Below are 27411 nucleotides of genomic sequence, written 5' to 3' on the forward strand. Positions count from 1 at the left end.
TGTAAATATCTCATGTTGCAATGTGGACACATGCGTCTCATAGACAAGTGCAGCAGATACATGTACTGGTGGATGTAGACAGTATTATTCTGTTATTTCTACGTCGAGTAAAAAGATATTACAATTAGCTTGTTAAAAACGCAGAACCGTTTTCAGGATGTATACTGCCTCTTTTAATGTCAGAAGAACTCAAACTGAAAGTGATCGTATCTGTAGGAAATCAGTGTTACGGTAGCAGATGTTAGTGGTTTACAATCTTAGTAGACATATGCTATGTTTGGCTAGCCAAACATAGCATATGTAGAGTCAGAATGTAGAGTCAGAATCATTCGTCATCCAGTTCATTCAAGAAAGTGCTTTGAACGATTGTAGCAATTTCAGTGTCCAAACAAGAACACGTTGCCAAGTGAGCCACATTTGATTCCTTATGAAGGTCAATGTGATGTCAATGTTGCAAAGTCCTTCAGAAATGTCAAACCGAACACACCTGCTTACGGAAATGCTTTGACTCGTACATTAAATCTGAAGACTGAACATTTCTCCACGATGATGGAGGGAAAAAAAAATAACATACTGAAGAAATAGGCCAACCTTACCTCATGAACTTATGAGGATGTAATAAAGTCATTTCATCAACCAAATTGCTCCACCGTACAAGCAGTGCGTGCCATCTGGTTACGTAGAGCGACTAGCGTGCTCTCTGGGGAACGCACTGGGCCACTGTTGACACGTAATGACGCCTCCTAAACGGATTACAGGGTAGACTGTGAAATGTGCTGCCTGGTAGGAAGGGCCCCGAGGGGGCTGAGCAGACGAAGACAGGATTAAGTCACCCGCTGTGTGTTTGATTACCGTGTGTCATTTTTCAGACTTTGTTCTGCCACTTTCCGCCGTCAGCTGATCCATTTACTCGTATTGTTTAGCATTCACTGGCGCGGCATCGCAGGCAGGGCGAGACACAAAAGAGGAGGCTGGCGTGTGGGAAACGCAAAGGGCGTCATCGAATTAGCTCCAAGAGGGCTTCATTTGGCCCAGTCACAATATGAGAAAGTGACAGACTTGACGTCTACCTCACGCTGAGTGTGATTAGAAGCGATGCACTGATGTCATGATAAACAAGACGTGACTAACGGGTCATTTTGGCTTTTCAATGGATTGTTGCTGCAGACATCCTTCATTCATTATTTAGTCAATCTACCAAGCTATCGCTACCTTCAATGTCACATGTTTTGTGTAAGGTGAAAATGAACATGCAGCTGTTTTTTTTTAATGAACTCATAACCTACATCTGAACTGTTTCACATTTTATTAGTACATAAATACAGCTGCAGGTCATTTCGAAATGTCTTTCTTTTACCCATTCTTTGCAAAATTACTGCATTTCAGTTAGTTTGATTGGACAGAGTCTGGAAACAGAGTAGGCTTTAGATCTGGACTTTAACTAGGCCCTTTTTACAATATTTCATTCCACCTTTGGCTCTACGTTCAGGGTTATAGTCCTGCTAAAAAGGGAACCTCAAAAAACGTTTTGTGTGTTCAGTCATTTTCAAACAAATTACACACCAGTGGACTGAATTTACTAAGTAGGTTCCTGAGGACAAATGATTGGATTTAGGTTTTATTTAGGGGTTTTATATTAAGTTGGACTGAAACAAATGCATGCATGGTCTTGCATTTAAGATATTTATTCACAAATTTGAGCTATTTCGCTTTGGTTTATCAGACAAAACGCCAGAAAATAGGTTGAACTTTCATCTTCCTAAAATGTGCAAAACTGTTTTTTTCTCCAGAAAACTTGAATTCAATTAGAATGAGGTTAATTGAGGTTAATGCCACAAACCCAAGTCTAGTGGATATATAGCGCAATAATAATTTCTATACAGTTTTCCACAAAAACGAGACCTTTACCTAAATGACATATCTTGACAACAGCTGTAAACATTTATGAAGAGTCATTCATGTTCCTAACAGGTGTTATGTCATGTTTATGTCAGTCTTATGTGCACCCCTTCAAATAAAGAGTTACCCTACGATTCTTACATGAAATTTAACCCCTTGTGGTTTTACACTCATTTATTTCTAAAGGAAACTTGCACGTCTCCTCTCCCTGGTCATCCTAGCCATCTTAGCTTCAATCCATTTCCCCAACTCCATCCATCCATCCTTAGTCCTCTTTCCGATGATTTCCCTATTTTTGCTCCATTGATTTAATCTGACTTGCACTTCTGCAAGCTGTTTTCCCCGGCTTGTTGTAAGTTGTTTGTTTGCAGGGTGAAAAGCCCAAAGCGGAGATGAAATGAACATCCGGTCCTGTTTGTTACGGCGCCCTCAATTCTCGGTGCGTCTTGCGCCTTGTGTGTTCCCTGCTGGCTGACGCAGCAGCAGCGCTCGCTGAGCACGACAACTGAGCTGGTTTAGCAGCTCAACAGCTGCAGCTACAAATTAATGGTTTGGCCTCATTATGTGCTCCTGTCTTACTAAGACGAGAGAAAAAAGTATTTGCCGTCGTTTGATGCTGTCATGATCAGTAAAGCCCTTCTAAACATTTAAAATCACATTTTCACTCGTTTTTCTGTTCGACTCATTTAAAAGTGCAGAATTACACGATTAACAATCATTTCACTCAATTATTTCTGTAAAATGATCAACACAGAAAATACGTTAAAATATGTAGAAACTTGCAAGAAAACGGGTCAGCTATGAGATTAGTCCACAGAGCAGTGGACCTCCTGAACTCTGACCTGTCATTGTCTAAAATCTAATCTGTTCTTCTTCATGTGAATTTTAAAAATTCTGGTTCTTTTTAGCTTGTACTTTTTTAAGTTGTTCTTTAATGGTTATGAGTCTTTTTCTGTATGTCACATTGCTCCATCTTTTGGGGATGAATAAAGTTTTATTGAACTGAATGTTAGATTAGTGGAACACATTATTATTATTATTATTATTATTATTTTAATTTTTTCATCCGTTTATCAAAACAGAAATAAATAATTCTTCAAGACTGCATTACTTTTGGTAAGAAAATTTTATTTTTCTCCAAAATTAACACTCCTGTTGGGTTGTTTTATCTTTCGAGAGATATCCATCTGATTTCCTATGAAAAACAAACACCCAGGCTGAAGGAAAATAATTTAAAACCTAAATCTGCCAGGCGTATGAATAATTCTGGGCTTATCTGTAGCACCCAGAGAGAGAAAGAAGATAAGATAGCTTGCTTCAATATTACACAGAAATGGGAATCGAAATAAAAAATGTCAGTGCCGATTAACATCCAACTGAATATTTGAGATCTTTAATGCTTTTATGCATTCATTTTTATCGTATACAATCTCGTCTGTTGCTTTGTATAAGAATACAATGCAAAATAACTTTAAAAAAAAAAAAGCTAGGTATGTGTCAAATGTCAAAACTGTACAAAAAGACTAAACGACCCGCAAAGATGGCCAAGAAAGACCGGAGGAAAGATTTTTCCTTTCCTCCGGATGAATGTCGCCACACTCACCTGCCTGAAACCGTTCAGTGCTTGGAAGCATTAAAGATCTGCTAAGACAGCACATTGGCAATCATCACAGAGACGCTCAGCTTCCCTGAAGGGATCCGTCTGCCCCCCTGCTGCGCCGCGGCGGTCAGGACGCAGTCAGGAGTTAGACTGAAGCCTTCCATTTCAGCTCGACGCGTTCAGCGTGTGCCAAAACATCAGAGGGAGCCCAGCGCTCCCCGGTGGGATCAAACAGGCCGGCGCGGGATACGGAGCGGTCCGGTCCCCGGCTTACAGCTAAACCGTTCCTCGTTCAACACGGAGCGGGTATAGAGAGAGAGGATGAGCGGCTTGTTTGGGTGGGAGAAAGGGATCTGATGAGAGCAATGTCATGTTGGAGGGAAACATATGGGGGGGATGAGGAGGATACAGAAGGTCTCAAAATAGAATCATCCAGAAATGTGTTTTGGATCCATGGGAAATAAAGCAGGAAACAATCATCTACTGCTTTTTCCTTTCCCTCTTTTGCCAAATTGCTAAACTTTTGCTTTTCCACCAAGTCCCACATTAACGTCTTCAATCTGCCTCGGTCTTCAGTCACTCGCCCTTCCTTTCAACTGTTTCCCATCATTATCCCTGAACCTCTGTGTCTCTTCTTCGGGCTTCATGCGACGTTCCTTCGTTGTCGTCCTCCATCTCTTTAACTCGCTGCCTCCCATCTGTTCATCCACAGGACGGCTCTACCATTGTGTTTACGCCTGCAGAGTCTAGGCTTGTCTTTTAGATGCTCTCCGTCTCATTATGAGACGTAGCCAGACTTGGCTTGCTCCCCTGACCTTGTTGCCGCTCGCTGCAATCTGGTGCTCTGCACTCGAGTCATCCTCGTCATTCTTTCTTCCTTCTTTCTGTGGCTGATCACTTCCTCAACATCTGGCTTCTTTTCTTGTTTCTCCACCTCTACATCCTCACTTGGGGTTTTCTGACGTCTGTCTTTTAAGCTTCCTACCAACTTTCTAGGGCACAACTCTATAAACTCCAGACTCAAACCTGTTCAGCCAGTTTCTAAAGTTCATATAAAGAATGTTTCTACTGTGGGTGGGAGGGAAGGACAAACAAGGATGTACAAAGACAGACAGGTTGGTGAAAGAATGGATGGACGGACAGAGTGATGAATGATGAATACTAGGATTGATGGATGGCTGGATGTACCCAGCCATCCATCCAGGGTGGGTAACAGACAAACAAAGATGGATGGATAAACGGGGAGAGGAATGGATGGTTAAACCATGTCGGCGGTCAAATGGATGGATCAGTGGATTGTTAGATTTTAAGAATTTATGGCCTTTATTGACAATAATCAGTCAATAAATGGGTAGAGGGAGTAGGACATACAGCAAAGGTCTAAAGGTCAAACCCCAATGGTATAACGGGAACTAATGAGATGTCTCTGTGTTTGAGGTGCCCACTCTACTAATACGATTTGACACAGATTGATCTTCTAAAGACTGAGATGAAGGTTTCCTTACTCTACATTATTATTACACTTATCCAGACATGGAAAAGACTCAAAGTCCAAACTTTTCCAAAATGCTCATGAATACTGATTGCTGCTCCGTCACCATCATTAGCACAGTGAACTTGTAGCTCTTTTTGCAGTTCAGCCGCCTTCATTTATAGCAAGTTCCAAGTTCCAGTTTTAGGTTTTTTCACATCATGGCTTCATAAACTCTCTACAAACCAAATTAGGAGAGCACCTACAGCTTAAATGCAAATATTGCTTGGCTTTTTTTCCTCAGCTGAATAAGCCTGGCAGGGTGTGAAAACAAGAAAGAAAAACGTTTCTAAAGAGTCAAGATAGGAAGATGAATGCGTCGTTCAGTGATTAAAAACAGAGGGACAATGAAAAACACCTCTTGTTTGGAGGTTTTATTAGAATCAGAGCCCACCCACACAATGTCCATGGATAAAAAACCAGATATAAATCCTTTTGCTTTGAGAGATTTGCTCTGACCTTGGGTACAGCATGCAGACATGCTGAGGGGAACACACACACATGCACACACGCACACACACATAAACACACACACACTTGAGAACTGAGTCATTTGTGCAAATAACAGTGCTTTCTCCAGTTCTATAATTGAAGCATTAATACAACACCAGAAGGCCTTTCTATAAGTGCTCTCCTCGCTCTAAAGAAACAATGCCTTAACTTCACGTACTAACAGTGGACGATTGTGCTGCCAACACAACGCTGCTGCAGACCGTTGTACACATCTGGTAGTCCAATTTCAGAACAATCAGCAGTGTCCTTACATGTGGACAACTTCTGCTATTAGCAGTTCAACAGTTCACCCTTACACAATGGAGCAGTACCTTTGAGGAACTGGACCTGTAACATTACATTTAGATTTCCTAGTTACACTCAACCAGTTGAAAGGTTTGTTGCGGTTTATTTTTTACATTTGGTGTTATGATCCTAATTCTACTGACTAAACAAATTAAATTTGCCGTTTTTACATGTTTGACAAAGTTTATGTAGCAAAAAAAAAGCTGTTTAAATCAATTCGGCACCGTCTTTCTGTATCGGATCGGAATCGGCCGATACTGAACCTCAGATATTTGTATTGGTATCGAAAGTGAAAAATGTAGTTCAATTTTTTGAAATTTTTGCACATGAACAACTATTAAGAAAATTGATGCATGTTAAAAAAGAAACTCTGAAACTGATTTTTTTTTCCAGTTATCTGAAAGAAATCATGTTCATAATCTTAGCTGACTCAAAACATTTCGTCTGATTATTAAACGATGAAAAAATTATTACCAATGCGTTCGTAGTGAATGAAAATACCTGGTTTCAACTTTAAATTTTGAAGTAGTTTTAAACTTTTACATTTCTCGTCTTTACAGAGTAACATAATTATAACCAGTGGAAATCAGCTGGTAAAATAGTCAGCTCAGAGCCGCCAGACGTCTGGTTGTAGTTGGGCAACTGCAGCTTTAAAACACAAACATTTCATTAAGATTAATGGGTGCCAGTCCTTTATTTTGCACATCATTACCATCTGTGCTTTCCTGACAGAACATAAATCCAAATTCATCCTTCTAGTATCCAAGGGAAAAGCGATTAAGCTTTCCTTTCAGCCGACGTAAAATTTTAGCAATCTAAAAAGATGTAACTTTTCACAACATGTTATACATCGATACAGGCAATCGTCCCATTCCTAGTTATAATCGTTTTACTGAAAATATAACCACAAATGTAACTATAACTAGTATTTGCAGCAAAAAAAATCTGTGTTCTTGTCCTCAGTTTTAAACAGTTTCTCTTTTTTCGACACTCAAACTTTAACTCTCATCACAGAAAATGAAGCCACTTGTGATTTCTGTTGCCAATTCTCCACATTACATCTAAAAGTGGCAACAGGAACAATGTTGTATTACGTTTAAATGCAAATGAGAAGAAATCTCTGATCCATGCATTCTGCTTTATGCAGGCAGGCAGGCGGGTGGAAAGTTCAAGATAGAAGTGATGAAAACAAGAGAGCGGAGGGAAAATGAAGCATGACCGTAGGGGGAAAAAACATGGTGGCGACGGTGGAGGAAAATAACACAGAGACAAAGGAGAAAAGCTAGAGAGACACGGGAGTAAACACAATCCATCACTGCTGCTCCGAGATCTCTCCGAGACCCGATCCACTTCCTCCTGAATACTGATCTCCTGCTCTTCCTCTCTACATGACGCCGCTTTTCTTCTCCCATCTGTATTTCTTTTGCCACAGCCAATCGGTCTCTGTTCTCCTCGTCCCTAATTTGTTTTCCCCGCTTTGCATCAGATCTCTATTTGTTCTAAAACAAATAAAACCATCTCAACCTTCCCGTTTGCCTGATGGCAGGATTAGAGCCAACCATTTGGGCGTTTATTTATTAAATTTTGTTTTTTTGGAGTAGCCGCTGGCAGCTTTGGAAATGTGTGGTAGACCTGACTAAAACCTGCGAAATGTTATTCACATTTAATAATGAGCGGCTGCAGATGAAACGCAGCGCAGAAGCCAAAGGGGAAATTTGCAGATGGTGGCTGAAGACGGAGAGACGAGCTTGTGTGGGAGAAACATCAAAACTCTAAATGAGCCAAGAAGCCTCTCCAACGCAGAGCCGGACTCGGTTCAGCCGCTTCGCCCAAATCCGCCCACTACAGCACGGCTCCCTCTGGTTTTTAGACTCTTTAAGATCTGCTGTGATGTCAAAGACTGACAGGAGGCCTTAAAAAGTAGGACTCAACCCCGTCGACCTCCGACACATTTCATCACCTCAAACTTAAACGGATTTTATTTTACTGCAACCTCAGATCTCCAGGTGAGATGTTTTTATCAGTAGGCAAAGTTTGCTGAAACAGGTTTCGCAGAGATGAGCCATGTTTCCATCCAACTGTCATGCGAATTTTGAGTGAACTTTTAAAATGTTGCAAAACATTTTAAAGAAAATGTTAATTAGATCATTAGAACGGAACACACATCCCAGAAAAATTTAAAGTGATCCCCTCGGAACTGAAGGTCTGGATTTCTAAAATAGTCCAAGTTTGGTGCCTCTGGTAAGGCGCAGACAAACCAGTTCTTGGGAATGTTAAATACACTAAGAGTTATTCGCAAAATGTGTTTCCATGTCCTCTTTACTGAATTCAGTCCTTTTCAGAAAAGCCAAAAATGACCTCAAGCAAGTGTAAAAACGTCTCAGCAAAGCTGAGAAAGTAGTTTTGGATTTTGCCGTTTCCAACAACCTTTTCGAACGTCGTACTTCAAAATGCGCATGGATCAATTTTCCTCTGCATACCAGGCTGGCTCTAGCGACAAATGTCGCTAAATTTCGTTTGAAAACAAACAACAATTTTTGAAGAAAAAAGGAGTGATTTTAAATTCTGTGTTGGTTCTTAACTTGTGTAGTGACCATTTGTCCATGAGAAAAAAAAACAATTCAGACTGATTAAAGGCGAATAGAACTCAAATAGTCACTTGTATTATGGATTACATATACATAATGTTATTTCATAGCATTTCATTTATTATTTCATTATGCTACATTCCATTGTCATAATTAAAAGAAAATATTAATATTTTCTTTTAAGTATTGGTTTACAAAAGTCAGAGAGTTCAACTTAGTCTCAGGATTAAACTATCGGGCCAGAGTGATGACAACTGACAGTTGCTGTTCTTAAAGGGACAGTGTTATTTATTTTCCATGCATATAGTTCAATTTTATAGCACAAGTAATTGTTACCGTCATTAAAAAAATCAAATATGATTTGAAAAACATCTGACTTTGTAATTTAACGCCTTGAAATTGGGTCTCTGTCTCTTTAAGAAACTCCTGCTCTTTCTGAAACTCCACTTTCAGGAAGTCGTCACAACATGGCTCCTTTATCAATCCATTACCAGCGTTTCACTAAGAAGTACCTCAGATATTGAGCTCAGCAAGCTAATTGCTGCTGGCTAGTCTGAAGGAGCAGACTGAGGGAGTTTATGAGGTTGGGCTGCTCTGTGAGGCAGAAGCTTGGAAACTGAAGCTGAGGAGGAGCTTTGTTCCTGAAGATGGACTAGGTCCAACAAGGCGCTTTGAACAGCTGAATGGTTGCCATGGAGATTAAAGGATTTCATGAATATAGGCAACACTCCAGATCTGGTTTTGATACGAGAACAACACAACGACATGATGTAAAGCACAAAAACGTAAACCTTACATAATACATGTTATTTCAGTAGGTCAGAGCTAAATTATCATATGCAATCAGCTGCTGCATCACCTCCTGCAGCAGAGCGCACAGCCTCTCACTCAGTTCGAAGCCTGACCTGGCAGTGTGTGACCTGGCTGAGTAGGTACGCTCTCCAGGGAAGAGTGTGTTGCCAAGGACGTGTTGCCAAGGATGCTTAGAGCGGTGCCTGGCAGATTATTACCACCGCTGAGGACACGAGGCCCCGCGCCGGGGGACTGCTTTAACAAGGTCGGGCTGCACAACTGCAGGAGCGCTGAGAGTGTGGAGCCCGGCGGAAAGGGAGGGGGAGAGTGGCAGCTTCCGGGTCGCTAGATGATCTGCCTCACATTTGCTTACTGTTTTTTTTTTTTTTTACTATTAACAAAGGGGTACATAACGACTCCCCTGAGATGAAGCCGTCTCTCTGCTGCAGGCCGACTGCACCAGTTGGGAGGGCTAAGTGCCTTGCTCAAGGACGTGTCCACTGAGAGTGAAGAATCAGTTCCTCCTGCTTTTATCGTCCCTCAGCTATTCATCATTGTCATTCCCTCATTTTTTTTTATCAGTAACAGTCACCTCCAAACATCCTCCACTCATCTTCACAGTCCCAGCGCACCTCTCCCCTCTGCTCCCTCCATCACTGTCTTTACCTCCCACGCTTCATATCCTTCCTTTCCCACCACCCACTGCTTCGGTTATTACTCTAGTGGGCAATGATGAATGTTTGGGTGAAGAGGGCGGAGCTGACTGAGTGAAGGAGACGGAGGTGTGGGGATCTGGTTTGCAGGGAATTGGCTAATTTTTGTTTGTCAGTTCAAAAAACTCTAACCTGCCACAGTAGGCAGGAAATGCCTGCGGTGAAGGCATTTCCTTCACTGCATACCTGCGCAAACTGGAATTACAAAAACGAGCTCGCCTAATGGAAACACGACAATTTCAAAAAAGAAAACATGTTTTTCAATAAAAAGTTTTTGCGCTAAGATAAAGTGGCTATTCGAATGGATCGAAATTAGCATATTTTCCAAAATTACAACATTAACTTTTCTGGATCACAAGTTACATGATCAACGACCAGATGTTACTACTGGCGGAAAAGACGAAGAAGACGACAGGAAGTGGATGGAGGATGATGGCGTGGTATGCTTTTCTAACGACTCATCACATACAGGTGTGACTTTAATCAAGTATCTAATATAACGGAAACATTGCAATTGCGAAATTGTGCTTTTTTTTGACAAAGTTCTGCGCAGTCATAATGGAATCGAGCTGTTGATTGGTGAAAGGCTGCAGAGCCTATAAATGACTGAATACTTGTTTTCATGTCAATCTTCATAAATTTAAACCAGTTTAGAAGATAAAGATGCAATATCTACTTTTAATTTTTGATTTTTCCAAAGCAGAAAATGTTTCTGTTTGTGAATAAATAATCGGTGCTTTAGATGTTTGATCCTCAACCATTTACAATACAGCTAAATAGTTTTATTTAGATGTATGTTTCTTTCTTTCTTGTGGGGAAAAAAAGGAGAAACATTCATTTTAGAGGAAAAAAATAAAAATTGCAATAACTCTGTAGGTAACTTCCTGCCTGGTTTTTTCCCATGTAGACAGTCTCTTTCAGAGCAAATGTGGGTTTAAAATCTGTAACAAGATGAACTTCAATGTCATTCAAGGTCTGGGGAGACGACCTGAAAACATTTCTTCTGATTCTTATTATTTCTCCAATGCTACTAACGAGGACGAACGCAAAATCTCATTTATTTCAGTATTGATTTGGCAAAAAAAAAAGAAAAAAAAAAAAAAAGATTGCATTTATCAAGTAACGTTAGTGGGACAAACTTCACTATAAATCTGTTTTCTCCTATAATTTTGTTTTCAAATCTCAGAGGCAAGTAGAAAAAAGAAAAAAAACACTCAAGCTCCGACATTTTCACCCACTTACTTGAACTGACCACATTTCTAACAGATGCAAAGACGATAACATTCGAACCAAAGTCACAGTGAAAAGCGCAAGACACTTACTTCCTGTCCAGAGAGGTAGTACGCTGCTAAGAGTCCCCCAATGAACCGAATGTTGACCTCGAATACAGACACCTCGGCATTCTGGGAAAACGAGAGAAACAAACTGAAGATACAGAAAAATCATGGCGAACATGTAAACACTTTAGCTCGCTGTGAGTGACAGGAGCATCACAATGGCAACAAATATCGTCATAGCAACATGCAAAACTATTGTCGTCCAACGTTTTCACATCATTTTGCAGCTTTGGAACGCATCCCTCCAAAGATTTAAGGAATTCGTCTTCACATACTGAAATGTAACGTTGCTCGCAGAAGATAAGCGCTTAGGGTTCATGAATGCAGCTTAAAGACCGATAAGTGTCACTTCCTGTTACCTAACGCGGTTTCTGAAGCTTCTCTTGTCCTATATTCACCGACTGTGAGATTTCTGCCCTTTTATGTCAGGACTTGTAATAGGCTGCTCGACGCTACAGCTGCTAAGACACCTTTACAATAAACTTATCTAGTGAAAAAAGGAGTTTCTTGTTAACCTCCATCTCATATTCAATCATTTCATTATCAGTAGATTGCCGTTCTCTCACAGAACGGAGCGGTTCACCCGTTCTTCCTTTGAACAACCTCCCTCTATCTCATGATCCGTGAGCCGTTTGAAGCAGGACTGATTCTGGGCTTTTGACTGGAAGAGATCAGAATCGCTCCCTAAACAAAGGAGACCTCTTGCCTTTGATGCTCTGCTAGATTTGGGTCTTTTTTTTCTTCTTCTTGCATTCAATGAGCAGAACGCAGACACCTTCACCAAAGATGCAGCTTTAACTTTCCTTTACATTCAAAGTTAAAGAAGGACTATAAAAGTACAAGCCACTTAATTCTCTTATATCCTTGCCTGCACAGCAAATCAGTAAATTTTTGGTTGAGAAGTTGAAGCTGCTCTGCATGACAGTGTATTAGGGTCACTGTAGATGGAAAAAAACTAAAAATCTGAAATTAAGTGTAAAAGTGTAAACCTTTTGACTTTTGGAATGTTTCTCAGTTTAAATAAAAAGTTTGACTTTTGAATCAGAGAAATTTCCGAGCTTTTTCCTAGAAAATATCCGAGATCAATCTCAAAATGTCTGAATTTCTCAGCGGAAAGTTTCTCTTTTTTTTCTGTCAACAATCGCTATAATATGCCGTCATAGCTCTGTTAAGCAGCCCGGCTGAATCAATGCTGATAACTTAAGTAGTTTGTTACGTGTTTATATTTCTAACCACAGCTGCATAAAATGCATTTTGCATCCAACACCGAATTCTGTTTGGACAGTCTCTCTTTCCCATTCTGGTATGGCCCCGCCATCTTTATTTCTGTACCAACTGGTTCTGTTTAAGGACGACCAGCAGCACCCTCTTCTGTCCGGAGGCCAAACTACAAGACTAAAATAGGGTCAGAGCGGACATTTTTAGTTAATCAAAAATTTGAACTAATTTTAATCTACCAAACCATTAAATCGACAAATAATTGTAAGTCGATTAACTCATTCAAATATTTAAAATGGAGTAAAAAACTACAAAGAATGATGCAGAAATATGGAGACTATATTCAACATGCCATGTCTTTTTTATAAATCTAAAGCTAGGTCTCCTTATTCAGTTCAATCAGTGTTGTCCACAGATGCATTCAAGAGTGGAACAACCTCTAGTAGACCTTTAAACGTAATGACGACGGGTTTTTTTTTTTTTTTTTTTACATGATAAACTCAAAGTGAGTTCAGCTCTAAGTGGCTCTAGTTGGAAGAGTAGGTCACATGAAAGTTGAGAAAGTTTTAGAGCAAATGTCTGTAACATTTCTGCTAAAGGCAAAAAAAACATGGTGGCTGCAGTGTGTCTGGGCGTGTGGCTCAGTCTGTTCTGCTCACACTTGTCTGTCTCTGTGGGGATGTTATTGATAATGCATGCCTGCTCCCTCTCTTCTAATTGAAGAGCTTACGCCCCAACTATCCAAACTGATAGAACATGGGACGTTCCGTCAGCACCACGGTTGGTTGCTCCTACATGGAGCCTGCTGCAGGCGGGGAGTCGCACCAGCTGTGGGCTTGCAGGCGCACTAGAGATAAGCAAGGGAATGAATTTGCTCCCAACAACCAAATAACAAATAAAAACCCACAAAGTGGTGTCATCTCCAGAAAACAAAACAGGACTACTCAGCAGTTTGTGAGGACCGAGTCCTTAATGAATGAACCTCCAACCGTTTGCCAATCATGGAAACATTGTAGGGAGGCAGAAAAATGGGGAAAGACAAGACTATTCTGGGATATGAGAGGCATCTTCTCACCACCTCTTCTTAAATCTACCTCCACAAAGACGAAGAAAGAAAAACAAAGACAGACAAAGACAGATCCAAGGAAATAAAAGACAGAAAAAAGACAGAACTGCACATAATCAAAGAGATAGAAAGAAAGAGACAAAAATAAAAAAATACAAAGACAGACAAAAAGAAATAGACAAGGAAATGGGCAGAAAGAAAAATACGGCAAGACAAAAAAAAAAGCTTTTATGTGAAAGAAGAGACTGAAATAGCAAACTGGCTCGCACAGTATACAAAGGCATAATTAATATGTCATATGATACCTGTAAGTTTTACTTCATTTCATGAAAAAAGATTATTTCAGAATATTTAGGTGGTAAATGATGAACATGAAAGGAAATTGGAGGTTGTTTAAGGTGAACACACGCAGTGATGTGTCCAAACAGGTTGACTCTTCTATAGATACACCGTCAATTCGCTCTGTAGTGTTCCTGAAAAGTCCAGGAAGTACCATATCTCTCATTCATAACTAGAAGACTAAATCTGACATAAACTCGGTCAGATTTGATGACAATTGAGGAATGTGTCAGCCAGGCGTCTCAGCCAAAACACTCAATTCAGCAGCAGCTTATCAAGCCAGGTGGCAAGGAAACCAAGCAGACTGGGGATTTTTTTTCCCACTGACAATCGTCTGTCGCAGGTAACGAAAAGCTGCGAACGGAAAGGGGAATGACAGGGACACGAAGCTTAGCAGAGTCAAAGATTACAGCTTTAAATGCGTCAAACCATCACAGTTCATTTCAGGGGCGCCGAGTGGCAAAACGGTTAGAGCAGGAGACCCGAGTTTGGTTCCTTTACTGTACGTCTTTCCCCCCTTCCTGGACTGGCAAGAATGGACTCGACAGCTAGAGATAATTTCTCCTGATCTACTGCTTTGGCCGATCTAACTCCTCACCCTCAGACGGGTGATTGATGAGATTGTTAAGCAAGTCTATTAACCTGGAGGCTGAAGGTGGATGCAGACCTCCTGCCGACGCATCCATCAGGTGAAGTCGAGCTACGGTGTCAGGGTCCAACCTGGACACCTGACAGTCCTCATTGTGCTCACTGCCAGCATGGCAGCTATTCAATCAATCATGATTTGTAAGGTTTGTGGACGGGGTGAATAGCAGGTCTAATTCAAATTTAATGATGAGACAATATGATGTTGTTGGTTTAAAAATCATCAAAATACATTAAAGATCTGCTGCTGTTGTTTCAACTTCCAGACCTCTGAGGTCTTCTGGTTCTGGGGATGCAAAGCAGAACCAGAACCAGCATTCAGCTTCATTGCACCACAAATCTGGAACAAACTACCAGAAAACTGCAGAACACCCAAAACACTGAGTCCCTTTAAATCAACACTAATAACCAACCTGTTTAAAGTTGCTTTAAACCATAATAAACGAAACATTAACCAACATATCTGATGTGTACTGATGATTTTATTGATGGCACTTGACAAAATGTTACTGATTTTGTCGAGTGTTCACAACCGTTGACTATATGATTGATGCTTAGGATATTTTCACAATGTGAGCACATTGATCTGCCTTGTTGCTGAAATGTGCAATACAAATAAACTTGACATGACTGCACTGATGAAGAAGGTGGAAGACAGTAGGTGGATAACTGAGGGACCACTGCCCTGCATGTTTTATGTGTTTCTCTTCTGCCACACACCTGACTTGAATAAGTGAGAAATTAAAAGGCTTCTACAGCAAGTGAGACAGAAAACATGCAGGACAGTGGTCCATGAGGACGGACTTGAGAAACACTGGCTGAGACCAAAATAAGATTAAACAGTTTAAGGTCACAAAGACACAAAAGAAGAAGCATGAAAGTCGGTAGAATCAAGAAGGGGAACGCTGCTAGGACTAGAGGTCCTGTTGGTGGAGAAGACCAACCAACCAATGGAAAAGTTTGGTTGGTACACAAGAGAGATGGATGGAGAGAGTAAAGCCAGGACAGAGCCCGACTTCAAGGGTGATTTTTCAAAGAAGCAGAGCTGAAGGAGTGAAGGTCAGAGGTTGATGGTGAGACCTGCTGAAAGGCACCAACATAAAGACAGAGCTGGAGATGTTCAGAGTCCCACTGGGAGCAAAATGGACACGAGTCCATCAGAGCAAAAGTTCATGTCAAAGAGACTGGAGAGGAAGTTCGAGAAGAACGGCGGCTCATGCAGACGGTTGGTGTGACAGAGGAGGACGCCGGCAGAGAGAGATGGAGGCAGAGGAGTTACCGTGGCGACCCCCTGAAGGGAGAAGCCAGGAGAATTACAGTGCCTCTTGTGCAGGCGCAGAAGAGTAATTAAACTAGACTAGGAGTGATGCTTTCAATTGCCTAAATGGAAATCCAAACTGCCAGCCTTGGAGCTCTTTAATGCGGGCCGGACACAGCTGCAACCTTTAGGGCTCAAACGATCTGTGATGCAAGAGCTCAACCTGATGCCATTCCTGATTACACTGCCAGGCCTCTGTGGCTGTTCAGACTGCCATCCATCCAAACCTGATTAGCAAAGGACCACGACAGCAGGAAGTAGCTCTGTCGCAACAAGCAATTAATCACACAATAGATTAAAATGAAATTTATCATTTCCATTCTGATGGCTGATACTTTTTTTTGAAGGGTAGTTTTCCTTATTTATTGTTTTTGTTTGCTGTGCTTCACTTTGAATATTTAAAATGTCTTCTAGTTTTAGTGTGGATTGTTCTGTACAAAAATAAAGGGTAACACTTTATTTGAAGGGGTCTTCATAAGACTGACATGACACTGTCACAAACATGACATAACATCTGTCATGAACATGAAGGAGTCTTTATGAATGTTTGACTGTTGTCATGAAGTGTCATTCAGTAAATAATGACACTTCATGCAAAGTTCCTCTAAAAGTTGCTTTAAAAGTGCCAACTTTGCATGATTTTGTAAATTATAATTTAATGCAAAGTTGGCACTTTTAATGCAACATTTAGAGCAACTTTGCATTAAGTGTCATTATTTACTGAATGACACTTCATGACAACAGTCCCAAAAATTCATAAAGACTTCTTGATGTTCATGACAGGTGTTATGTCATGTTTATGACAGTGTCACGTCAGTCTTATGCACACCCCTTCAAATAAAGTGTTACCAAATAAAGTTTATTAGAGTCTGAAAGAGCAAACTCACATTATTATGCCCGTAACACTTGAAAATGGTCTCCAAACAACAATATTATCATCATTTTATTATCATCCAGTAAAATCTGTTATTGAGACAAGACTTGTACTTGCATATTTATGCAATTATTTTATTTGAAAATGGTCTTAAAACTACAATATTATCATTTATTGCAGTAATATCTGGGGCAATTTATGGTCCAGTAAAATCTTTTATCCTGACAGGCCTAGAGGTCGAGTGATGTCATCCTAATAAACCCAAATCTTTCCATCATGCTGCACCATCTGAGAGAAACACCCAACTCTCCTCTGCCTAATGCATGCAGGTATGAATCCGAGTCCTTAATGAACGCAGTGACACGCCTCCCTCCTCCTCCAGCTTAAGCTTCAAGCCTCATCCCTCTCTTCTCCTCCCTCTCCATCCCCTAATCTCTCCTCTTCACTCCCTCTTGTAGAATCAAAGAGGCTCTCTTCCTCTTCTGCTGCCTTCTTAATGCTTCACACCAGAATGTTTGCATCCCTCTCCACTTGCGTCCTCCTGTTGCTGTCGGGCTGCCGCCGACCTGGGTGCTGGTGTTTCCAGAAGCAAGTTTTAAATTTTAATAGATCTTTCGATTTGACTGCCAATCCAAGACTGAAAAAACAAGTCTTTCCCTTCAACACATTTCTACTCCTTCCTTTTTAGTAACTCTCATAAGGCTTTTCTCTCTCTGACGGCCAATAGACAGCATCTTTGACCTTTAAAACTCAACTGCTGGAGTTTGTGTCAAACCCACCCTCATCAATGTTGACTCATAGCACAAAACTGACATCTTCTCATTAAAAAAAACAAAAAAACTCATCCTTGGCTATGTCTTGACCTTGCTCCTTCCATTCATGGCTTCTTTTTATTCCACAGCTTGACCACAGTGATCTGGAGGTTAATTAGCCCTCCAAGTGTCAGGCTGGTAGAGCCGCCTCTGCCTACCTGCCCTGCGACTGCCTCAGGAGGGAGACTAACAAGCTCGGTAGTCAGTCGATAGAAAAGGAGTGATGAAGCGGAGGCAGAGAGAGGTGAAGAGATAACCAAATGTGGGCAGTCAAATTGTGGTTGACGGACAGGGGGGAGTCGAGAAAATCACAGGAAGAAGCAAAAAAAGGATTCATGTGATTTAAAATGAGATTTATTTCCACACAGGTGGACTCTGTTTACCAACTACATGTGATTTCTTGCTCTGGATTACAGTGTTTTTTCACACCTGATAGTCGGGTAGACTGGGTTCGATTGAGAACTAAAATTGCAACATTTTTCAGTTGGTACGGTTCGCTTTCACACGGCACTGTGTCAGAAGAACCAAACAATTTCAACAACACATTTCCTCCTCGTCTGCGGTGGCGCTGCACCAAAAACAACATAAAACCTCTGAATAAGTCACAGAGTGCAACTTCCAGTGTGGGACTGTGTGAAGAAATCACAACAGGAAAGTCATCTTACAATGTCAAAAGGAAATGCATGCAAAACTGTACATAGCAGTTATTAATATTGGCTATTTATACTGGTCCAAATTTTCATGTCGATGTTCCCCTAAAATAAGCTTATTTTTGCCCCACTCAAAAAAAACTTCACAACTATCTGAAAACTTAAAATCACAATAAATCAATTCAAATTAAAAAATAACAGATTCCAAAAGGAAATTTAATTGAATTTAAAAAAAAAAAAAAAAACGAAAAAAAAAAAAAAACGCATTAAAGTACATGCTTTTCATGGACCAAAATGTGAAAAAGTGTGAGATTTGTAAGTTCTCTTAGAAAAGACTGCATGACAGGAGGAGAAGATAAAAAAGACACATGAGTTTAGGAACAAGACAGACCGTAGGGCGGAGGAACAAAGAACACAATGCAAAGAAGGACTGCTGTTTGTAGAGGGGGAAAAACTGACAGTCCAACAGATGGAGAATAAAAAGACGAGACGGACGTAGCAGATGAGGAGGGAAAAGAAATAAAAAATCAAACTGTTAACATTTAGTATTACTGAGAAGGAGAAACGGTAGGCAGAGTGAACATTACACCCCAAAAAAAAAGAACATTCCAGCAGAGAAAAGCAACTATAAAAGGTTAAAGAAAGTTATAAAAGAGAAACATAAAAAAAAGGAGACATCTGGTAACAAAAGGAGAACTGGAGCAGGAAATAAATCAGATGAGCCGGAGAGAGGATTGACAAACCCTGAAAATTTCGCATACCTACAATACTGATTTAAAGCCTAATCAAAAATAAATATGACTAAGATTTGTCTTAATGGTTAAGCAGCCCAAAGTGATGCGTCTTATTGTTTCAGTTCTTCATGACAACATGACATGTCACTGAAATGATTCTACCCTAAATGGGGCAGATTACCTCAGAGGTGACGGTGGGGTGTTAACAAGGGAGAAAACAGAGGCTTCATCCATCACAGCCTGGCAACATCTGCATATTATCAGATAATTGCACAAAATGGCTTGTTGCAAGCCCAACAAATTAGCATGAGTTAAAGTCAATCAGGCACGGCTCCATCACAGCCAGCAGGTAACTGAATAGATTGGCAAAACGAAAGGAGACGCTTGGGATTTCATTTCTTTGGCGAAAATCCTCTGAATCAAACAGCAGCTCGTGTTTCTGTAACAAGCAAAGTCTACGGCTGAATATATTCTCCCAAAAAAGGAAGTCCCCAATTTAATAAAAGCTCCTAAGACAATTTTGCAGAGTAGAAGGAAGGTTGTTGCTCACCACACTGAAGTCCAGATTCTGCTCGATCCACTCCTGGCCGTCCTTGAACTCTTCATGTAGACCCATGATGTACAGGGTGTCCAAGGCGTCCACGATGGTCGCCCCGAGCTGGGAATTACCTGGACAAAACACACCCCAACGTCAGGTTCACCTGTACAGTCACACCTGGACAGGACATGGACCACTAATGCCAGGGGTGGAAATTGGCACCTGCCACGGGTCAAATGTGAGGATCTCATGATGTAATAAAAGAAAAAGTCTACTGAAAATATCCATCGACTGGGACGGCCCATTGGTTGATTTTACTGATGGACTTTGGGCTAATCCATTTCATCTGACTGGAGGTGAAGAGAGATGAGTGGATACCTGGTGGGGCGGGAACAGAAAAGCTGCAAGAACAAAGGCTAAAAAGAAAAATAACTAGAGACACATCTTCACTACATACCATCTGGGAACGTTGTACCCAGAATCTTTAAATGCTCAATATAAGAAATTACCAGACTTATTTTTAAGCTGCTACTGTGATGAAGAGTTCCTTTTTACACGGATAAATGGTCTTAGTATGGGCATACTTAAGGTCTTGCATAAACGGTGTACTCTATAAAACAGTGAGAAGACATGTCTAGCAAAGTTTCTTTGACATGCACTTTCATTTCAAGATGAGAACTGTGACACCGACTCCCTCCCCCAAGATAAAGAGAGTGGTGAAACAACGTATCAATTTTTGAACATGGGTACTCCTCCTCTTTGTGGGCTGTTGTGCTTTATTTTAACTTTTGAAACAAGAAATAGAAGCCAAAAATAAAGAAAAAAAGTTTGGGAATGTAAAGAGTTCTGTAACTTGTTAAAATTTGATGTTAATTATTAAAAAGGCGATATTATGCGTCTTCAAAGCACAGTGTCATTAGAACTCCACAGATATCTTTTCTGGTTTAATCTTTATAGTAGGTCCCATCATATTGACGTCTGCCTCGAGGTTTTGTCTCCAGGCTTTTCTTAGACGGCCTCTCTTTTGCTTGCCATGGGGGTTCTGTCTGAGAGTCTGTTTGCTGTTGGTGGTTGGTGGATCGCAAAGGTTGTCCTACCCAGTGTACAGAATCCTACTGAGACAGCTGATCAGGAATGTCTGGGTTTGTCTATTTGAAGCTTTCAAATAGACAAATCCTCCAGATTTCAGCCTCATGCAGCGGTACTGAAGTCACACGGGAGTTGAAAAGTTGGATCTTAAGGTCAGGGTCAGCTCTCTCGATGCCCAGACATTCTTGAGCTGAACAAAGGCGACTCCTGGTTTGCCGGATGTCTTGACATCTGCAGGTGTTCCACCTGGCTGGTTGATAATGAAAGACAGTACTTCTTCCTCCAGAGGACTACCATTTAGGGTGATTGGGTTGATGCAACTGGCGTTGATCAGAAGGATTTTGGTTTTCTCCTTGTGGATGATGAGACCAATCTGTGCCGATATGGCTCCTGGAATACCGGTCTCAGACCCATGATGAGACAGGTATTGTTTTGTGATAAAAACGTAGCGAGAGTGATCCTATCAGATCAGCATTTGTTACATTTCAATGGTAAAAGCTGAAGGCATTGCCCGTTACGTCCTCCATCCTTTCCTCTCTGCTACTGTATGCAACACTAGATTTCCCAAACCTCTCCACCATCCCTTCTTATCCATGACTCCATTCAGAAGCCCAGCTTCATGCAGCCGCTGCAGCATTATTGTCGTCATGGAGCAAAGCCTCTAAATCTCTAAATATACACTGCAGTCAGGCAGGCGGCGATAATGGCAGGATGTCCTGGCTGTCTTCCTGACTGATTGGCTTTGGCTGCTAATGGAGCAGATACCCCTGTTCTGCGGCGCAAAATCCCGCTCAGCTTCCATCCAGTCTGTTGCTTTCAACTGCAGCTACGCTTAAAAATCAGAACCGAGACGAAGATATGGAGTTAGAGGACTATGGCTAAGTAAAAGGAGTGCGGCAGGACTCGTAAAACCTTTTGTTCTCTCCACAAACCTGGCTTTCATGGAAATGTGGAAGGAAGAAGACCACCTTTCCCATGTTGAACTTTTTAAATCAAAGCCCAGTGAGAATCTGTGGCAAGACCTAAAAACAGATGTTCACAGCAGCAGAGTTTGAACTATTTTGTGGAGACGAATGGGAGAAAACGTGATCTCTGGATACACAGAGCCAGTGAAGACAGAGTGGAATGGAGAGGTCTGTCATTGTCATCGTAGGTTCACCTCAACTGTGTGAGATGGAATCTAAAGAAATGTATAATGTATTCATTTTTAAATAATTTGTTTTATTACATGAAATAAGTTTTTGATCTAACAGAAAAATAGAAGTTACTTGAAAAAGAAAACTTTGTTTATAATTAAAAAGGTGGGACATTTCCTGCAGTTCTTGACCAGATATGGACTCACTGCAGCAGAGATTTTGGTCCAATCCAGATTGTCTCCAGATCTTTCAGGTGTCAGGGACGTTACTGGGTTCAGACTCCTGCTACGTCACTCCAGGACATTGAGGTGATTCTTACAAAGTCACTCCTGAGGTTTTCAGGTTTTGTGCTTTGAGCCAATTTTGCTGGAGGACCCACCTTCAAAGGTTTGTTGAGGGAAGGAGGTTGCTGACCGAAATACCATCATACATGACCCCATCCATACACTACTCAATTTCTAGATAGTTTCTAGTTTCGTAATACTTTCTTACGCAATGATACAACATCCTCATTAAAGTACTTTTGCAAGACATTGACCGGGAATTATTTCTATTGTTGAAATTGGTTGAAATGAACGTCTATTGTACATACCAAGCATTTCGATTAGATTCTAAAAATAGCAATGTGCTGTCTAACCTTGAGAAATCCTGCAAACTTGGCGTCTTCCAACAACCTTAAGATCGCACGTAAAACAGGAATTCCTCTCTCCGTCTCCTTTCCGCTCCATCACTCACTCCGTCTTCCCATAAGCCCCTCCTCCTACCTAACCATCTGTTTGTTCTCATTCATCAATGTCAGGCTGTGTTTTCTCTAATCTTCCTTTGATTGCTCCATCCAAACTCTCCTCTTACCATCTGTACGCACGTTTTCCACACGTTTCACACTCTCGAGCGCTCGGCTCTCGCCAACACTTCCCTTTTGTCACGGTGTTATCCACCGTACTCTCCTCCCCTTCGCCCTAAACGCCGCCTTATCTCGCGTTGCGGTGCTTCTCTGCCCATGTTCACAGCTGCTGCTTTCCAAAAACGTCAGGTGCAGAAAGCCGTTGGTGCAACACGGCCTGCGTCACATGACGCTGGAGCGGCACTAATCAGAAGGCGCTTTAGGGAAGCCAGGAAGTGCTTATGTGGAACTAATTGGCCAAAATGAGGTGGATTTATTCGGGAAGCGATCGCGTCAACCTCGTCCAACACCGACACTCAAAACATAAACCCCCACTACCGCAAAACACACCGTTGTCCTTTCACAGCCTTCACTCTTTTCCCTCTGGCTATATCTGCACGTCACACCATCTCACTAACTAAAACTGAACGCTAACTCAATTCATTAGTCTCCCTCCCCCTTCGTTCCATCTATCACAATTTCACCTGCCTCTCTCTCCATTATCTCCCTCCCACTCTCTCTGTCTCCAACACTCACACCACTCTCTGGGCCCTGATGCCAGTTTCATTAGACAACAGGCTTCTGAGCTCTCTGGTGTGAATTCACACAGGGTTGAGAAGCAACGGAGAATTATTCAGGCCCCGTTCTGCCCGTCTGTTAAACCGGGGACGACAGCTGAATGGAAAGCAGAGACAAAGACCGTGATGGATGTGTCTGCGTGTTGCACGGGTGTGTTTGTGTGCTGTGAACACGGGAGGCGTGGAACATGAACCCCTTCGCATGTAGCTGCATGAGAGAAGAGGTGATCCTCTCCTCACCGTCATCCGCACTCAAACCTACACAGTGTTACTTTCTCAGATACGTTACATCACTGTTACATCCCACAACACAGCACAGTTTTACAGCCTTATTCAAGTAAAAATCAACAAAGTTGATTTGATTTATAATTCTTTGGAAAGAAACAGACAAGGAAGGAAAGACAGGAGAAAAGGAGAAGAAGGGCAGATGGAAGGAAAGGACAGAGGAAAGAAGACAAGGAGGAAAGAAAGAAAGGTAGAACAAAAGGAGGAAAACAAGGTGAAACAAAAAGGAGGAAGATAAGGACAGACGAAAGAAGAAAGTAGAGGGTAGTAGAACAAAAGGAATGGAAGGAGGACAAAAGAAAGCAAAGAAGGAAGAAAGGAAGGACAGTAAAACAAAACGAGGGAAATGTAAAGAAAGGGAGGAAGGAAAGGGAAGTCGATTAAAAGGACTGAAAGAAAGACAAGAGAAAGAAAAATGACAGAAAAAGAAGAAAGGATTGACAAAATAAAGGTATTAAAGTAGAACAAAAGAAAGGAAACAATGGAAGAAAAAGATGGAAGCAAGTAAGTAAGGACGGCCCCGGTAGGGAAAGGAAGACATGAGAAAGAACACAAAGACGGATGGACAGAAGAAAAGGAGGAGGAATAGAGGTGGAGCGCACCCCTCAAAGGAAGAAAATATGGAAAAAAGGGATTGAGGAATGTGGTTCTCATATTTTTTCTTCTTTTCCAGGACTGAAACCAGATTCCAGACTTTTCCCAGACAGAACCAGAACCCGGTCAGAGTGACATGTTTATTTACATCCACTGAACAGGCTCAGCTGTAAATTGTCTGTTTCTACAGCCTGTGTTTCTACATGTCAGCTTCTCCTGCAGAGTGAACCGACGGTGCTGCTGCTGCTGTTAGCACACATCACTCTGTACCTGGAAGGAAACAAAAACAGCCAATTTATAATGAAACCTCGCTTTAAAGAAACACTTTTCACTTAAACACATTTCCTCCTGGTCATTCATTCAGCGTTAATGCTAACCTTTAGCCCCTGCTAAGCTAACAGTAAATGGCAGCATGTTGCAGTCAGAAACTCCTGTGACTCCTTAAGCCTGTTTTCCTAACAAGCCAAGCTTCCTGTGAGAGCCGCTACGTTTTCTCTCCAGGCCGATCCAGACCCGTGTCTCTGACTGATAACCCGCTACCAACGTATTTAGCGGCACGGTTCAACATGTGCTGGCTTCTGCTTTGATCCTCAGAGGGTCACCGGTTTGGCCGGGCCTTCGGCTCAACAGCAGCTCCCTGGCTCCGGTCCACACCGGCAGTGTCCGGGCCCGGAGCCAAACTCAGAGCTGTCAGCACTGATTTAACAGTAAAAGTCTTCCGATGGCGTTCCTTGAGCTGCGCGAGGAAAATGAAACTAATAACTCTGAAGGAAAACGGAGACAGCCCAGGCACAAGATGAATAAAGAGTCAAAACAAAAAGGCAGACATTAGTCCTGAATCCTAAGGCAGAATTAAAAGGGACTATTATACAATGTGTGAAATTAAACGTGAAAGCAAAATGCCAGAACCGGCACCAAATGTGGCATTACGCTGATCACAAACAGGAACTAATTAGAGCAGCTGATGCCGAGTAATGGTCTCCAACGGTTATAAGCGCCTTAACTTCCTTGTTTAGCACTTGAAGACAGCTGAGTTTTATGATTATGTGCGTATGAAAATGGGTTTTGTAATGTAGCGGCGTTTGAATCTTGATCTCGTCACGTCAGTTCATGTTCAAACCAGGGCTCCTGCCCATTTTACTTCAAAAGTCCACACTTTTCAAGACTCGGTACATTCACAGATGTTTCCAACATGTTAAAGGATTTTCTGAAATCACAAATATTTGGAAGAAAAACACAAGACAAGCTGAAGCAGAAACGCCCCAAAAAGTCCTTGATAAAACACACGTGATGGGGAGAAAATGAAAATTTGATACACCGCTGATTTTTAAAGTTCACCTCATTTCAACTCAAATAAAATCTAAAGATTAAAAAATCACTTTGTATTATTTTTTAAATACCATTTCCTCACTAACCTGTTAATTCCTTTTTAAGAGCCCAATCTGACCTCTGAAATTGTTAAAAAAAAGTTTATGCATCAAATAACTTCCATTTTCTACTGAATAAAATATTTGTCCCAAAATAAATACAATAACTATTTATTTAAAATACAATTTTCTGTATTTTTAAAAAGTCAGTTTAATAATTAAAAATGACGCCTCTCCATTCGTTATTAGTGGAAAAGCATTTAATGAACAAAAATCTCTCTTTAACATATCAAATGATTATTTTCCCACTGCAGTCTGAAGAGAGCTGAAAGTAGCTAAACGTATGTAGCGGTTCAGGCTGCACAGTATATTACAACTACATTATTACTCTATTAGTGTGACTGAAAACAACTGCTTGGTTGCAATAACTGCTGGCCGTTCCAAGTGTCACGAGTTCACACCCTGCACACTGCCAATGTCATCCCCAGCCTGGTGGAAGGAGCAGCAGATACTCACGTCTGACACGGATTACAGTAGCCAAGACGCCAAAGGTCAGAGTGCTGGAAGCAGAGATGAGAAGGAGCAGAGAGAGGAAAAACTGCATTTATCCTGACCGCAACATCTACCAACAACATACTATGGTATCGGTTGTCTGCGAGTCAAATTTAAGACATTTATAATGCCATCTTGAAAGAAATTTAATACTGAATAAACTAAATACAGGAGACATTCGACTGGGTTACAGTCAAGTGAAGCAAAAACTGATATTTCTGCTGTCTGCTTGCCGCTCTTGGCAGCAGTTTTGTGTGTTTTTTTCCCCCCACAGCTCATGGTGCCTAGCATCACATGGGTTGGTGACAGAGGACAGCCAGCGGTGAAAACGAACCAACCGTCTGGTTGGTTCGTTTTGCTAGCAGCTAGCTAGCAAACTAGCTAGCTGCTTTTTTGCAGCTAGCTAGCTGCAAAAAAGCTAGCTAGCTAGTTTGCTAGCAAAACATATTAGCATCCACTTAGCAGTAGCCTCAACAGGTCAAACACTACAATCAAGATATCTGCGTGCAACTAAAACTTTTGCCCGACCGAAAAGTCATGTCAGGAAAAATAAATAAATAAATAAACAAACTACATATGGTCAGCCTGATAGCATAATTGCCCAAGTCCCATTTTAAAAAATGGGACCTAGAAAGAACTTTACAAAAATAAAAGAACTGGAGGTTAGACAACTATTTAATTGGTGGATTTAAATATAAGGTAGAATATTACCTATGTTTAATTTTATAAAACAAATACCCAACAAAAAACAAAACAAAAGCAGCATTAACAGTGATAGGACTTAAAGTAGGACTGCACAAAATGTGGCAAGTACATCAATACCGCACTGAACTGCAATAAGAGTTAGAAAGCCTGTATTTATTCTGTGCTCAACACAAAATAGATAGTTATATTCATTCATACTTTCATTTTGAGGAAATCTCTTCACCTGCCACACAGTAGCAGGGCTGCAGGACTTCAGGCAAAGTTTTACTGCAACACTCTCTGCAACAAAGAGAGTGTCAGTTTGCACTGACACTCTTTTGACTCAACGTCGATTATAAATCAACACAAATGTTTGACTGTTTACGTACATAATGTCACCACTACACTCAATTGGCTTTCGCATCTCATAAAGAAAAACACCTGCTGTGGAAATTAACTGTACATATAAAATATACAGATCTGCAAAATGTGAAAGCATTACAGTTGAAACAGCAGCTGTTTGTGAATGCAATATTCCACCTGCTGATACTGAGATAATGAAACCAATGTGAGATATGGTGCATCTGAAGCTGGTGGATAACAGAAATGAGCACAACTTTTATCCCTAAAACAATAAAACCTCGCCCTCCTTTCTCTGCTGTTTGGGAGAGTTTTTGGACGACCCCGCTGCCCTGCACAGCAGGAGAATCCTCAAACTTCCTGCTGTCTAATTTGGCCACTGCAGGCCTACTAAAAGTTTAATCTGCAAGCAGGTGGTAAGGAAGCACCGC

At 41.2% G+C, this 27411-nt stretch overlaps 1 protein-coding gene across 2 annotated transcripts in view; it reads right to left on the minus strand.

Annotated features, from left to right (window-relative positions):
- The window catches only part of man1a2 (mannosidase, alpha, class 1A, member 2), a 114397-nt gene that overhangs the window by 32318 nt on the left and 54668 nt on the right, over nt 1–27411 (minus strand). For both annotated transcript variants that reach the window (XM_007572499.2, XM_007572498.2), the window contains exons 5-6: nt 19465–19583; nt 11244–11324 (exon numbers count right to left, since the gene is read on the minus strand). In XM_007572499.2, the coding sequence (XP_007572561.1) occupies nt 11244–11324; nt 19465–19583 (200 nt within the window). The remainder of the gene's footprint in view (nt 1–11243; nt 11325–19464; nt 19584–27411) is intronic.

The sequence above is a fragment of the Poecilia formosa genome, unplaced genomic scaffold (assembly GCF_000485575.1).
Source record: "Poecilia formosa unplaced genomic scaffold, Poecilia_formosa-5.1.2 Scaffold302, whole genome shotgun sequence".
NCBI classification, from domain to species: Eukaryota; Metazoa; Chordata; class Actinopteri; order Cyprinodontiformes; family Poeciliidae; genus Poecilia; species Poecilia formosa.